The following is a 16,235-nucleotide window of genomic DNA, read 5'->3' on the forward strand; positions in this document are numbered from 1 at the left end:
TACTAGCAAGGCTGCATTTTTTTTGAATCCCTACAGCAAGGAGGTGGTGGTGGGCATTCGTGATGATTTTATTTAGCAAGTGACACTTAAGATAACATTACGAGCCAGCCAAGAGGTGTGCACATCACAAGTAGAGACCAGATTAGGTAGCATGGTGGGCAGGTTGATTCATGAATCACTTAAGATTTTACAACAATCTGGCACGTGTTGATTAGATTTCACCTTGCTGACATCAGTTCTTTGTTTATCTTGTGGCAGGTCTGTTTGGCATCGTCCTCACCTCCAACCTTTCATTATGTGTTGGTAAATTCACTGCACAGAATTATTACAAATGTAAGTATACCTTGATGCAGAAAACTGTCATCCTTCTGCTGAATAATTGGATTTGAATGGTTCCTGTTGATATAATTCATAAACTTCTGAATGCTATCTCAACACGTTGTGGTAAAGGCATAATGTGAATTATTATATTAATTGTGCCTTTTATTAAAGCATAGATTCAGTTTGGTTTAAATTTGTATATTTTATGAAGATTTCTAGTGGTACATCTTTCAGATCCAGTTTTATTAAATTAGAAGATTGGGGTGCTTCGATGTATTAGCACACAGACTGAGTAAAGGCCTTCACTCTTCTTTTGCCCTTGAAAGGTGCAATAATATTGGGACAACCTCCAAGCACTTGAGGAATCTGTCTTATGGCTGAGCTTGTCAGTTTAGTATCTGGGACCAATTTTTATATGAAAAAAACTTGAGTGCTGAAACTCTGAAATAAAAATAGAGATGATTACTATACAACATGCAGGCAGGCAACTATAAAGAGAAATGAAAGATTCATGTTTTCAGTACAAACACTCCATCAGGGTTGATCTTTCTCATTCGGGGTGTAAGGCGAATATATCCCCAACTGTTGCCTGGCCGATAGTTTAGTTTACCCTGTACAGATCCTCAGCTTGAGAGTTCTACATGTCCAGATTTTGCATCAAGCCTGTGGGGGTGCTGTTCCTCTGCAGAAATTCTTAAATAGTCCAAAGGTTAACAAGTATCCCTGGTAAAATGGAGTAGAAATGAGATTCAGATGTTGCCAAGGAAATGTTCAGTGACCTTAAAAAGGTAAACAAACGACCTCACCGTAGGGGAGCAGCTTTGAAGGATTCATTCACTGTTTTCGAGCATGATCGCAAATTGAATAATTTCACTGATCTTTCGAAGATTGTTTCCTTGACGTCTGCCAAAAAGATTGATTGGAGGAAAAGAAGTGTAAATATAAGAGGGAGTCTGATTCGCTGTGCACTTTTGAAGAGAATTGATTGGAGAACTATGTTTTAACTTTTATAAAAGCAATATACTGCGGGTGCTGGACAGCTCTGAAAAGTCACACGGACTCGAAACATTAACTCTGTTTCTGCCTCTACGGATGCTGCCCGAGCTGCTGAGTTTTTCCAGCATTTTCTGTTTTTATTTCCTGTTTTAACTTGCATGTTTTCCCCTGACTATGTGAGCACCTTTGAACCTTAGTTGAAAGTTGCTTAGTTTAAATATTTGGTTTACATTTTTTGCACTTCGCTCCCACTTTGCTGTATTTCCAGCACATAATTTAAATTAGATTGTAACTTAATTGTCATAGTCATAAACATTATTTAAAGTGAAAGTGCAGTTGTTATTGGAGGAAAGCTGCTTCAGAGAACATTGATGGTGTTTGCTCAAACATGGCAGAGCTGCTTTTGAGAGAACAATGCTTCACCTGCTGCTGTTTTCCAATGGGTGCTGGGGAAGAAACAATGGCAACTCGAGGGCTGTGGAAAAGTGAGCCTCTGTTGCCGCTGGAGCAAATAAAGCGAGGGGCTTTATATTTGTATTAGCAATGGCCGGCAAGTGAAACTCACATTGTCCATCTGATGCAGCTTTTAAACCTGAAGGTAGTACAGTGCCCTTGTCGGATGCGGGCATTCAGTTAACAGTCATGTAACTCTACATGCTTGAATTGGCTTGTGAATTTTGCTTCCTTGCATACTCAAACTTAGTGTCTACTCCAAGCCAGCTATTTCAGCTCTTGCTGCTTAAATGGAAGCCATCAAGATGGGTGCAGGCTGTGAAGGAAATCTGGACTGCAAAAACTTAATTGTCAGCGATTAGAATTTTTTTAAAACCTCAATAAGGTGTACTGAAAGTATATTTTATTTAATACTGCTATTTAATTCCACATTTGGAATTTGGCAGCAAGTGTGTTTCAAAGACACTTCCACCTTGGTGTTGTTTAATTCAGATCCTTGAAGGCTGTTACCTGTCAGCCAGACCCCATCAGGCACCCTTTTCTGGCACAGAAGCAAAATACTGTGGATGCTGGAAATCTGAAATAAAAAACAGAAAATGATGGAAGCACCTGGCAGGTCAGGCAGCATCCATGGAGAGAGAAAGGGTTAATATTTCAGGTTGATGACCTTTTATCAGGATGGTTACAAGATGTGTTGCTGAATTAGTTAACAGCAGTGGAAGTTGGACAGGTGTGCATTTGCCCAGGATGGCCATTCACTCCTGGAGGAGAGGAGAATGAATTTCAGCATTGTAACTGGACTGTGCGAGGAGAATCAATATATTCCTGAAGAAACAAAAACAAAAATACCTGGAAAAACTCAGCAGGTCTGGCAGCATCGGTGGAGAAAAGCACAGTTGACGTTTCGAGTCCTCATTGACGTTTCGAAACGTCAACTGTGCTCTTCTCCACCGATGCTGCCAGACCTGCTGAGTTTTTCCAGGTATTTTTGTTTTTGTTTTGGATTTCCAGCATCCGCAGTTCTTTGCTTTTATTCCTGAAGAAAGCTCATCTGAAGGAAAATTAACCCGTGTCACTCTTGCACCCCCTAGTGGTTGGCTCTAGCGTGGTATTTACTGTGGCTCAACAGGAGGCAGGACTTGAATAGTTAGGGTAAAATAAGTTACAAAAAGAGGCGTGTAGAATGAGTGAAACCTTCTTTTCATCAGCAGAGTTGTAATTTTTTGGAGATGACATTGGTAAAAGTGAAATTAAAATTACATAATGGATCCTCCTGGGCCTACTATTTTAATTTTAATTCCCATCTTAATGTCTCCTGCAATAAATCTAGTCCTGGAATAGGCTTTCTACCCAAAATATTTAGCCTTTTTTCAGATGCTAACGGTTCTTATCTATATTTTCAACTGTTTGGCCGTATTTGATTTTCAGTACTTAGTCTAATTACAATTTACTTGACTGCAGCAGTGCAAATAGTGTCAATGCATTCATGAATAATCAATTTCGCAAACTCAACTTTTTGGGAATGGAAGGGTGAGGGGAACCGGATATATTAACACTTGCAGCCTGAAACGCGAATCCTATAAGTGATTAAGCATAAATTGTGGAAATCATTCTGTGCGCAACGAACAACATGAACTGATATGCTTTGCTTTAACTAAATGATCCAGTGCGAGTTTGTAATGCAGGTGGTGACAGCAATGTTTTTGACTCCAGTCAGTTAGGTGTTGCTTTTGCCTGAACAATAACTTGATGGCTAAATATGTAGCAGTTGAGATTGTTCCATGTGCTATGATTTTTAAAAATAACGTTTTTTTTTCATTGGTGTCTCAAGCATAAAAGGCTATAGAACACATTTAAATCATGGCAGTTTTTCCAGTGGTGGTTTATTTTATCCATTCTGGTTCTCCTGTGGTTTCTGAGTTGGGATAATTTAAGCCTGGAAACACTTTTCATCTTTCAGCACTGCTTGAATGGAGCTTGATTACTTCCTGACGCTGAATAAACAAATAGTCAATCCACATTTCCTCTACTAATTTCCTTCACCGCCTCCACACCACCGCCTCCCGCCCCCATCCCCCATCCTAAAAGCGACTTTTGCTCAAGGCAGGATTATGGGATTACTCACTGGCCTTGCATCCTGTATGAAATGCATTAATTTGCGCAATGCATGGTCTATTCTTACCTTTTTGTATCTCTCTGAAAACCGCTGCCCTATGAAAGGAAAGTCAAAATATAAACAAAACAATTGCACCATCTTAACCAGTAGGAAACTCATGAGGAAACGATTGGTGCACTGGTGAACTGATTTCAAGTTGAATTTCTTTGCAAATAAGCTGCAATCATACTGAATTTCTGAATCAAATTGGGACTAAAATTGGTAAATGACTTGCTTTCAATTTCCAGGATTTTTTGAAAAAGCTGAGACCTGAGGCTAATGCTCTTTGGACTTGAATTAGTTATTAACAGTCTTGTTGGATGTTCCAAAACTGTTAGAACACTGGGTGTCTTTTACTCTGGGATCTGAGCTTGAATCTGGCCTGAATTAATGTTGACTTCATAGTTTTCTGTGTAATAATCTGATCTCAGTTCCTTGTGGGAGCAGGTTGACAGCACAGAATCACATGCAATTTGGCATTAATAATTATTTAAAGGGCATGAAGATGGGAGGATGAAATGGTCATGTGCATATGACAGGGACTTACAGGAAAACAATGGCTTTCAAGGTTGTACAGGTGTAAAAACTTCTATCTGCCCTTTTCTGGACAGTAAAGGAACGGTGTATTAAAACTTTTCAGTTGTGACGATTTCTTTGGGAATAGATGTAAGGTCATCATTCAGCTGTACCGTGTTAAAATGAATGTCTCATTTTGCTCTCTTGCTTTCTCACCACTGCCTCCACCCCTTTATGTTTTCAGTCTGCAGTGGATTGGTGGCCTAAGATCGATGCCGTGTACTGTTACTCAGGAGAACTCAGAGGCATGTTAACAGAGACTCTGAATCGGGTGATGCAGAGCTGCAGTACGCACGCTGCCTTGCGTATGACGTCGGTATGCCTGTTTAGCAGTTTCTTGTATTATTTAAATGTCTTCATCATGCCATTCCTGCAGTTTTTCCATAACTGTTTGTCTGGGAAATATAGTTTCTAGCACAATATTTTTTTTGAACCATGCATCCTTAAATATGAATGTACTTATTAATTTGCAACAGGTAGAATATATTAGAGTCCAAATAATTAACAGATTCAGTGGATATAAGTTATCATTGGGATTTCTACTTTTACTATAGAGAGCATTTTGTTTTTTTTTTGGGTTGAGCAATTCTTTTGAGTGTTAAAATTTGAGTTACTGGTTTGGCAAAGAATGAAATTTTAGGTGCAGTCAATGTAGAAATTTGTGGTTATTTTCCATGCTCTTTGGTTTGGAAAGGGGCAATACCTTTTTGAGAGAACAGGATGGAATATTCTTAGTTCAGGCTCTGCAGGGTACTTTTCAGTAGGAATAGACAAATACAAGTACTTGCTCTGTACTGGCACAGATGGTATTTATTCTGTTGGACTATTCTTTTTAGTATGGAAATTTGTGAATAAATAAACTAGAAACCAACTTAAAAAAAAAAACCTTAAACATTTCTTTAACAGACAAGTGAATAAATTTGTCAAGATGCAACCTGAGTTATTTTCTATGAACTACATGCCCTTTGTTATTACGAGTCAAGACATATGCAGTTTGCAACAATGTGGGCAGAGTAGTGAATGTGCATTGGCTCTAACAACATAAGTTGGAAGCCCGAGATGTTTTAACAGAAATAGGCAAGGCCTGGGTTTCATTTTGTACTATAGATAAAATATTTCTAGTAACCTGCCATAGTCAAAAAAGTGCATAATATATCTGTATTAAGCACCATTGCTAAAAGAGTATTAGTCATGAATGCAAGATAATTCTTTCCCTATGCTGCACATCTTTGCCGCCTGAGAAGGCAGGTGCCCTAATCCCAGGCATTCTCCAAAGCAGTTCTAAACTCAGCTGTTGAACAAGCAAATGGCAACAAGTGACACTTCCCTGCACTCAGTTGCACATTACATGGATAGAATTCTATTGCTTCCCATTGTTGATAACAGCCAGATGGGAAAGGTGACTGAAGAAGTCATACATGCATTATATTTTGTTGCCCTCCCAAGCTGAGGAGCAAAATATTCCTACCAAACAAATGGCTTATTTCTGAACCAATAATGGGCACCAACAGTATGGCCACCATATATTTAAATCATTATAGTTTTCCCTGTTTTCAGTGTAGTTATTTTTATCTTTTCTCTAGTATCCATAGTTCTCTCCAGTAATCAACCTAATTCCTTAGCTGAAAGAATAGGAAAAGTAGTGGCCAAAAAGAAGCAATTGGGCAACCAGCTTTTATCCTTCTCCTGTAGCAGCCACAGTACAGACATTTGATGTTAACTATTTTTCACACTGGATACTTGCTGTGTATGTGTTTGTTTTATACTGTAGTCTATTTTGCACATTGGTGTTGAATTGACACTACACAACTGGACGGATCAGGTAAATTTTTGTACTTGTCTATCGCTGGTATTTTAGATTTTTTCCAATGGTCTAAGTGCTGAATTCTGCTTTAGGGGATGATGCTTTGTAGATTACATAGAGAAAAGGTGACTTATTTACATAAGTAGATGTAAAGGAATATTGCAGGTTGGGAATCCAGAGCTAATTTTATGTAGCTTTGCGTTCTGAGCTTTTAGTTTGCTGTTTTATTGAAAATGATCAATTTAGGTCCTAATATTGCTTTATTTCTGTAGTACACATCAATCGGTATTTGCATAGTTTTTCCCAAGAAACTAAAAGATGCGGAGGATGTTGAATATTGGTGAATTGGAGTATATTGAGCAAAACTATTGATAGCTTATTGGGAGTTGGTGGGGGTGGGGGGAAGGGATGGAGAAAGTATCGCAGTTGTAAAACATGTTGCAAAACCTTTCATTTCATAACTCATTTGTTAATGTATATTTAGTATCACCTGTTCGGATAGGTAGCAGCTGTTTAACATGGCTACTCTGACATTGATTGGTGGTGCTTTGTCTTCTGCTTTATTTTCTGTGCTTATTGGCTGCTGTCGCTCACATGATCAGATGCCAACCAGTCACTGTTTTGCATGGCAGTGGGCTTCTGTTGCTGTAAGTATGATTCATAGTAACTATCACAGAAAAGCAATTAGATCACTGCCTTTTCTGTGCTTAGTTACATTAGTAAACACAACATAATCCATCTAGGTCTGAATATGTAGCATGCATTCACCTTCTCAAATAAAATCTTAACTGTTGAAAAAGATCTGATTTAAATTTAAACAGCTCCTTTTCTGCCATGCATTTACTAATGTTTCACACTTTGTTCCATTGTTTTATAATTGTTTTTGAATGTACGTAGTGGTTTTAATAAGCGTAAATATATGTACAGGTTAGTGTCTCGTTAACGTGTGAATCAGATATTCAGTACATTCAAAGCCAGAACAATATTTTAATGTGTATAATTATGTGAATTGTAAGAAATGGGCTTTCTTACTGATCTTCATGATTTCCCCCCTTTTGTTATAAATTTATTTCAGAGTCTTACATTCAAGGAAAAAATGACGAGCCTTAAATTTAAAGAAAAACCAACAGACTCGGAAACCCGAAGTTATAAATTTTTATTGTTGGCCATTGTGAAATTAATCCATGGAGACCCAAAACTCATGTTACATGTAAGTATTGGTGTAGGATGTAAGGCTAAGTTTGCAAGAACGTTTGCATTGCAAACAAAATGTAACAAGGTTAATGATTTGCTTAATAGTGATTCTATTTTCATTCCTAGAAGCAAGAATGATTTGTAATTTTATTTCTCTCTGCTCATGAATGATAACTTATCACTTCAATTAATCCGAGCCCTTAAGTACAACTTTGAATTCTATGATACAATGATACCATCATAGAGCACTTTGAAAGTTTTGAATTGCCAGGTGCCTAATCATGGATCAATGTGTGATCAGTAGAATTCTGTAATAACAGGTGAAATCAGTGTGGCTGCGGCAGAACACACACTATCCATTAGCAAAACATCAGATCACTTCTGGTGCATGTTGAATTGCTGCTGTCTGCCAAGTGTAGGCATTTGCAAATCTTATGGATGAACACAAATGTGACTCTTAGTGTTTTGGATGAATAAAGACTCCCTGACTTTGATCCATTCCAGTACTCAGGATGGCCAAGATTCAAAGCACTAGGCCAAGGGTTCTCAAATTTAGGTGTGTAAGTTGTACCTTCTCTGCAGATGAATAAAAGCAGCTGCCAGGAGCAGTCTCATCTATTGAATTAGTAGGGGTGTAACCTTGCTGCTTTTTGTTGGGCTAACATCTGACTGCTGACACTTGAATATGCAAAGACTGTTGGTGAGATTCAGCTCCAATTTTATTCAACTGTATATTTAGAATAAAAGCACATTGCAGTTAGAAGTACTTAGCATCACTAGCCACTGAGCCCAGTATAATTCTGCATGAAAGTGAAATTTGCTATGACATTATTACTAAAGTCAAGAATTTGTAATTTAAAGCACTGAACTTGTGGGATACAATAAAACTGAGGAAGCTGATATTACCTAGGATTCATCTGTAACAACTCTTTACTGGGGAAATGACTTTTTCTGCAAAAAATGTATTCATTTTTCAGAGTAACTTGGAACTATGGGTCATCTGTTGATGCACCTGAAAATCACTTCTTTTCCATATACCTGAGAAGAAGCAATGAAGGAAATAAGGTTTATCCTATCAGAAAGTGATAGGCCTAAGAAATGCAAAGGAATATGATGTGAAGTAGCTTGAAATGTTTTAGGCTGTTGGAACAGTATTGATCAGTTTATACTAAAGTAATGGATTGCGGAGATGATTCTGTGAAACAGTGCCATAGATTTAAATATGTCATTACTGTGTGGCCAAGAAGAGCTTAGGTTTCCATTGCTGCTTTGGCAAAGATGGGTAGTGGAACATGCAAAACTTTGGACTTAATGAAAGACAAAGGAATTCAATAGGTCATTGAGTGTGACGACTTTGGCCTTCAAGCACAAGCTGAAGTTGACGAGCTATGAGCTGGTTGGCTTCCTTTCGTGCTGTATTTTCTGTGGAAAGGAAGGAAACAAAGCCACCATTTTCAACAAGAGATGCAAAGCCAATTGAATAGTTGGGATGGAAACAAGATGTTTATGGAAAGACATTGGCAGTTCAGAGTACTTGTGAATAGAACTATTTGGTGTGAATACTAATTTGAATGGAGATTGAAGAAAATTTAACCTTGCGCCTCCTAAACTTTCATGACATCCACACAACGAGTTACATAAATTTGCATTCTCCCTTGTGCTCTTCAAGATGAATGAGATCTTCCTCAGGAATTGCCCAAATGAAAATGTTTTAATTTCTCTTAATAACCATTATAATGGCCCATCTGAGTGAGAAGATATATATTTACCAGTGTAAACTATGCTTTCATAATGGTGGGCAAAGTAGCCTCTTAGATTGAAGATCCAACTTGGATATTATAGATTGAGTCAGCTGAGAAATTGAGCATGCACATTGGCAAAGCAACGAAAGCATGTTAAGAGGATTCTGGGAACATAATGACCTTTATAATACTAACCACAATACCAACCGCGGTCTTCAATTCAGTAACTATGTAACTGGACTTGGGCTATCCAGAGGAAAAAAGAGCTAAACTCATTTTTATTAATGTTTGGAAAGGATGTTTGGATTAGAATGTGAATGGAACATGACTGGGGTTTTAAGTGACATGACACAGCAACCCATCAACACACCAGGTAACACTGGTTGATAGACTTCTAAGACCTGGCAATGGCAGCAATAGATAGAAAACAAAATTTGTACTCTATACTGTTCTATAATTCACAATTAGCATTTATTGAATACATGTTAACGTGAATGTTGCAGGCTTTGGTTGATAAGAATGTACAATTTACAACTTAAATCCTTAAACTGTAAGCAAGGCTATATGACAACTTTAAACTGGTTTTACAGGTAATCTGAGTGGAGAATTTTTCAGCGTCTTTATCCGATTTTAAAAACAAAGTTCTCATGCAAAAAAATGCAAAAGATTGTAATTTTCTCAATTCTTTCAACTGGGCTCATTTTTATTTTCTACTTTCCAAAATATTGTCTCTTGCTACACAGAATCCAGGGAAACTAGGACATGAAATTCAGAGTAGCACTGCTGAGTTGATAACTGGCCTAGTTCAGCTTGTTCCACAGATGAGCATGCCTGAGATAGCACAGGAAGCCATGGAGGTAAGGACATTGATCTAGATATGTGTGTGTGTCAGTCTCATCAAAAGTTCTCTGCATTGTCAGCCCAAGCTTGAATTTACATTAAAACTTTTCCTGCTGTCCCTATTTATAGGCCTTGTTAGTTCTTCACCAACCAGAAAACATAGAGTTATGGAACCCAGATGCACCAATTGAAACCTTCTGGGATATAAGGTAAGGATTGTGGGCAGTATTCTGTAAGCTTAAGAAAATGTTCATATTTTAAGTATGCTGTTCCTTTCCCCATTCTATATGGTTATTACATGTATAGCGAACTAGTCTTTAGGGGCTAGTTTCTGTGTGTAAAATATGTCTTTCAAGATACCCCTGGCAATAACATGGAAGCATTGTTTAAATAATTCACAGCAGAAGTATAAAAGCCTCCCTTTTAAATGTTTCAACTGAGCACCTTAAGTCGCGTCTTGCTGTTTTAGTTATATCTTGATATGCACGTGGAATAATGAGCACTCGTTTTATTTTTACAATATATATCTATAAATGGAAAAGCACAATGAATTGGATTGAAAAACTAAATCAACAGAAAATTGATGCCTTTTACCAGCTTGCTCTGGGCTTGATTCAGGTCAGGTTGCATTGAATTTTCAGTTATAAACAAATAGTTTTGCTTTCTCTGCTGGTTACTAAAGTAACGTACAGAAGAACAAAAATATTTAGTCTTCCAATAGCAGGTTAGTTTTATTTCTGTAATGAGGGAAAATTGGGTAGAACCTTGCACAAATGAGTGCTTTTGCATGTTTGGTTTATTATCACTTAATTAAAACTACCTGATAAATATTTAGTATAAAGTTATCATTTTGTTGTGTTTGCACAACTTTGATTGTTGGATAATTCAAGTTTAACACCAACATTCTACTTCAAATTATCTGGAGAAGATTCTAGATGCCTGTAGATGTGCGGTAGTATTCAAAGATTATCTGATTTCCGCCTTTGGCAAGGGAATGGGAAAACTTAAGAGAGGAGAGAAACAGCCCGAAAGATCAAACAGAAAACTTAAATGTAAACAAATATGATTTCAAAATGTTTCAGATATGCAGAAATATCTGAATTTCCGTTAACTTGAAGGAAAGGTGTTTAGGTTTGGAAAAAGTACTTTCAATATGTTATAAAAACAGAACATGCTGGAAAAACACAGCAGGTCTGGCAGCATCTGTAGAGAGAAACACAGTTAAAGTTTCAAGTCCATATGACTCTTCAGAGTTCTGAAGCAGAATCATATGGACTCAAAATGTTAATTCTGTTTCCCTCGCCACAGATGATGCCAGACCTGAGTTTTTCTAACATTTTCTGTCTTTATTTCAGATTTACAGCATCTGCAGTATTTTCTTTTACTTTCAATGTGTTCCCTTTCTCCAGTCTACTTTAGAAGCTTTGTTAAATCTGTAACCTGTTCATATTTGAAACTTGATTCTTGTAGCTTCAGGGACAGCATGGTATGGGCATGCGCTCAGAATCTCATCAGTTAGGAGCTCTGCAGAATCCATTGGTGATTGAGATTTTGTTCAGTCCTGGATAGAGGATCTGAAAATGGAATGTTCAATAGCTGGTTGCTGCTTTAGTCTGTTTTCTGCTACCACCTGCTCACATTAAGGAACATAAAGTGAAGGATTGTGATCACCTTACCTTGTTGGAAGTTGTTCATCAACAGTGCCTAAGTACCTCTGCCTGTTTTGAGGCCCGAAGTGTGATGTTGGAATAATCAGATTGAATATTTGCCTCCTTGCAAAATTGGAGATTTCACAAAAAATATTCTTCTATAACATTGGGTTAAGATAGGAAGATGAAGTCATTGCTGACTGTCCCTCGATTCGAGAATGACATTTACTCAGGGTCACAAGACTCTGCCATGGGTCTTCATGTGACGGAACAGGCTAATTCTCGACCCACATATATCTTTAAGGTAATGGGATGTAGAGTGCAGGATTTGCTTCTTATTCTTCTCTGCCACCGCACTGCCTCATCAGTTAAGATGTTGTGACTGAAAATGTACAGCTTGTTGGACAGGTTGTCGTAATTCTCGACGATTGGTAGCAGACTCCTCCCAGTCATCGTCAATGCTGTCACACTTCAAGGAGAGAGAGCTTCAGAATGTCACTGAAGTATTTTCTCTGTCCTCCCCTGGAACTTTGGCCATTTGGAAGTTGAGAAAACAGGACCTGGTGGGGAAGGTGGTTTTTGGCCATCTGGACAGGAGTGTTCAGTCCATCGAAGTTGCTTGTGGAGTTGGCTTCAAGAAGGACATGAGCATTGATTTGACAATTTCCCAAAACAGGTGTCCAAAGATCTTCATGCATCAGTTGCTTGTGTGCAGATTCTTGACGAGGGTCTACCAGGTTCACAGCCCTGTCACCAATTCTCCATTGTCATAGGACTTGGCAAATGGATCCTGGTAGAAACCTGTGCATAACTTTGTATAACATTGAGTGCCGTCATTGTCCAAACAGCTTTGATGGGTTGGTGGTCAGATTTCGATGACATGTCAAACCACAATGACCAGGACCACCTTGCCACTACAGCTGCTCTCTGCCTTCGAAGCTGTTGAGATGTCTTCCTCACCTGTTGTACTGTTGAGGACGTTTTGGACTGCATTTTGCCTGGCACCCCTCCAATTCCACCGCTGCCCCCCCAGCTGCCATGGGTAGCCTTACCAGGAGCAAGGAGGTCCCGACGACGTCGCTGAACGGATCATCAGAGCATACAAGCTTCTCCACCACGTCATGGTGGTGACCCATGGAAAAGTGATGCTTTACTTAACATGAAAAATGATTTCTTAAACACAACTTCACCTTTAGCAAGTGAAATATTTCATAGTAAAACTCAGCTTAACAAGTGCAGTCTAGTGTTCCTATTCAGTTCTTTTACATCTGGAATAATGGTTGTTATACATAGGCCTTTAATGACAAAGCTTGCAAGGAGTAGAAATTGTTTTTTGGTTTGATGAAAATTGTTGTTACCTGGCAGAAATCAAATTTGTCCTTCTGCTGACTTTCTACCTCTCTCTCTCCCTCCAAACAATGAGCGAATGAGATGATATAATTTGAGGATAACAAGCTTGCTGTATCCTGTATGTTCTCACATGGCAAAGAACAGTCAAGTGGTCAAATTAGAATGTAATGGACATTTCTGAAGGATTAACTTTTGTAATGGATTGTCTGATCAAAATTACCTCTGCTTCAATTGTACTAACGCCAAACCCCATGCGGTCCATAAATTTAAGTTATTCCTTGCATGAGCTGCTATTTTCCCATCCACGACCACCAAGTACCTAACCGAAAATTTATCTTGTTTCTAATAAGTCTTGTTTTGTGCTGACAGCTCTCAGGTTCTATTTTTCATCTGTAAGAAATTGATCGCTCATCAGATGCTGAACAGCACAGAGATTCTCAAGTGGTTGCGGGAGATTCTAATCTGTCGGAATAAGTTTCTACTGAAGAATAAGGTAGTATCAGACTTCAGAACTTCTGCAGAACTTCTTAAAGATTAAAAACCTGTTTTTAAAAAAAAACAATCTTACCTACTTATTTCCCCCTCCAGCGTAAATATTACCTGAACTGCTTAAAAATAGAATGAGCTTTTTGCGAAATAAATATACTCTTTGGACTGGTATGAGTAGTGGAAAGATGGTCATTTTGCATGTAATCTTCAAATCTAGCACACAAAACCGACTCCAGGGCGCCCTTCCTTTGCTTGAGGAACAGGTTGTCATTAGCCACAAAATTTTGCATAGCTTTAGTATATTACTTCACACTGTTAACCCTGAGGCATACTTTTCAGGGCATGATTTATTCTTCTTGCTCATCCTTCATCCCTTACTTTTTTTCCTCTTTCCCCCTTTTACTCCCCTTTTCTCCATCCACTCCAAGATGAGTAGCTCATCCTGTGTGACGAATATTGTTAACAAGGATTAAATGGTAGCCTTAAGCCATTTTGGCCCAAGTCCCTACACCTCTTTACTTTTCTCTTCATTTTTTTTTAAATATCCCCTTAAACTTATCACTTTGATCAAATGTTTGGTCATTGCTCTTAACTTCCCAATGAAGACTTGCCATATGTTGTGTGGGATTTGTGCCGTATGTTGAAGCTGCTCTTCAGTGAAGGTATTGTTGAAAGTAGAAAGTTAGAGATTTATTTTTTCCAGGGTAATTATAAACTGATTTTAGTTTAATTTTGGGGTAAGAGGATAAGTTGAGAAAGGGGTTTGTTTGAGGGGTTGATTATTTCATTTTGACTCAGTAAAATATCAAAAGTCCAGTACGCAGCAGTGCATAAACGTTTTTTTTATGGCCCTGTACACTCCTGTGATTCTCATTTGTGCTTGTGTATTGTGAAAGGGTTCGAAGGAACAAGGTGTATGCCCATTTTCATTTCTGAAATTTTAACTTGTGTCAAAGTTGAAAAATAAAAACCGTTATGGTACTTATTGGATAGAAGTTTAGATAAGCAGTTTGTTCCCATTTTGCATTTACTTAATGTATTTTCTGTACAATTGATTACTTCATAATGCACTGATGACTGTCATATCAATAGCGATAAAAGCCAAGTAGATTCAAGTGTCCATGTATCATTTTGTTTTCAATACTTAGCAGTTTTTACACTAGTTAATTTATTTCATTTTAACTCAGACCTGCTGAGTTTTTCCAGGTATTTTTGTTTTTGTTCTAGATTTCCAGCATCCGCAGTATTTTGCTTTTAATTTATTTCATGTTGACTTGTTTCAAATTTCTACTTTGAATGGGATTGCATGATTTGCTGACTGAGTACTGCAGTTGCTGCAGGAAATCAGCTATCCTGATTTCCTCCCTCCTTTTATCCTAAACTCCTTCATTACCCGTGTAGTCTGCTGAAGACAGAACCTTCCCCATGAACAGACGTCTGGGAGGGCGTTGTCAGTTCTATCAAATGGTTAACCAGAGAAGGGTAATACTGTTGAGTAATTTACCAAAGGGGATTCTTTCCTCCCTTCCTTACAGCATTTCACGCTCCCATCCTCCATTCCAATTTCCTTGCTTACTTCAACAAGGTTGTTTCCTGAGAATATTGTTTCAGATTGGAGTTTCACTGTTGTTGGATCCCCATGTAGTCCAGTGTACAACTGTTGGGTGACAGATTTAAAGAAGTTTCACCCGCAAATATTTGTGAAAATTATTGTTAAAGCTTTGAAATGTAAAACTGTTATGAAATTAAATTGTCACTGAAGTATTTTAAGCTGCCATAGTGCCCCTATAAAGTGGCATAGAAGTGGTTTATTTTCAATTAAAATTTCTGGAGTGCAGTAGTTAATTAATTAAGTCAACAATGCAAGATTCTTCATGTGGAGTGACTAGGTTTCTATCAGGGTAGACTGAGCAACAAACCAATTAACAGTTAAACATTTAACAATGTAAATATTTTCAATTTAAAAGATACAAATTATGATATTTCTTTTCCATTTTTTTCTGTTTTATGAAGTCAGTCATTTTCGTGTATGTCATGGACAGTGCATTTTTTTGCATTCTACATGGATGAAGTTATGCTTTTGTAAAAAATATGTTTTGCATTGCTGTGATGCCAATTGTGATTATTCATCATTGTCATATGAATAATGAATGCACTTGCACCAAATTCCATTCTGTGATATTGTATTGTGGATGCTGACAGGGATTTGGGTGATGCATGTGATTAACATTTGTATAGTAGCAGTGCTGGTTAAGACCCTGATTGTAATCGTTTGCTAGTTGGAGGTTAATTTACAAATTCTGCATTTTTATAAGTTAGCATAATGATTTTTCAGAATAATGTTTATAAATGGACCCCAAAGTAATAAAAGATCCAAAACACTTCACTCGAGCCAAGAATCCGAATCCTTTGGCACTTCAGTAATTCTTGTTCCACTGCACAATCTAAGTATCATGTCTAGTTTGAAATGCATGGTTAACAGAGAAGGTATTTTGAATAGCTTGGTTATGTTCTCTGATGTGATTTGGCGAGGCTAAGCATACACTTGTGTGGCTGTGTTTGCACTATAACCTGCCTTGTAATATGCTTATATTTGTTTGCATCATATCTGTTTGTATCGTGACATAATTGAAATGTAAACAATCTTATGGTATATGATATTTTGA

The 16,235-nt window shown here is 37.8% G+C and overlaps 1 protein-coding gene across 8 annotated transcripts in view; it reads left to right on the forward strand.

Moving 5' to 3' along the window:
- nf1a (neurofibromin 1a) overlaps window positions 1-16,235 on the forward strand; it is a 283,175-nt gene that overhangs the window by 62,312 nt on the left and 204,628 nt on the right. For 7 of the 8 annotated variants that reach the window (XM_078548137.1, XM_078548140.1, XM_078548138.1 and 4 more), the window contains exons 11-16: window positions 259-333; window positions 4,686-4,817; window positions 7,381-7,515; window positions 9,985-10,098; window positions 10,211-10,290; window positions 13,450-13,573. In XM_078548137.1, coding sequence (XP_078404263.1) covers window positions 259-333; window positions 4,686-4,817; window positions 7,381-7,515; window positions 9,985-10,098; window positions 10,211-10,290; window positions 13,450-13,573 — 660 coding nt within the window. Of the gene's footprint in view, window positions 1-258; window positions 334-4,685; window positions 4,818-6,774; window positions 6,953-7,380; window positions 7,516-9,984; window positions 10,099-10,210; window positions 10,291-13,449; window positions 13,574-16,235 lie in introns of those variants that run through there. The other variant, XM_078548143.1, reaches the window with a different exon arrangement.

The sequence above is a fragment of the Cetorhinus maximus genome, chromosome 9 (genome assembly GCF_964194155.1).
Source record: "Cetorhinus maximus chromosome 9, sCetMax3.hap1.1, whole genome shotgun sequence".
Taxonomy (NCBI): Eukaryota; Metazoa; Chordata; class Chondrichthyes; order Lamniformes; family Cetorhinidae; genus Cetorhinus; species Cetorhinus maximus.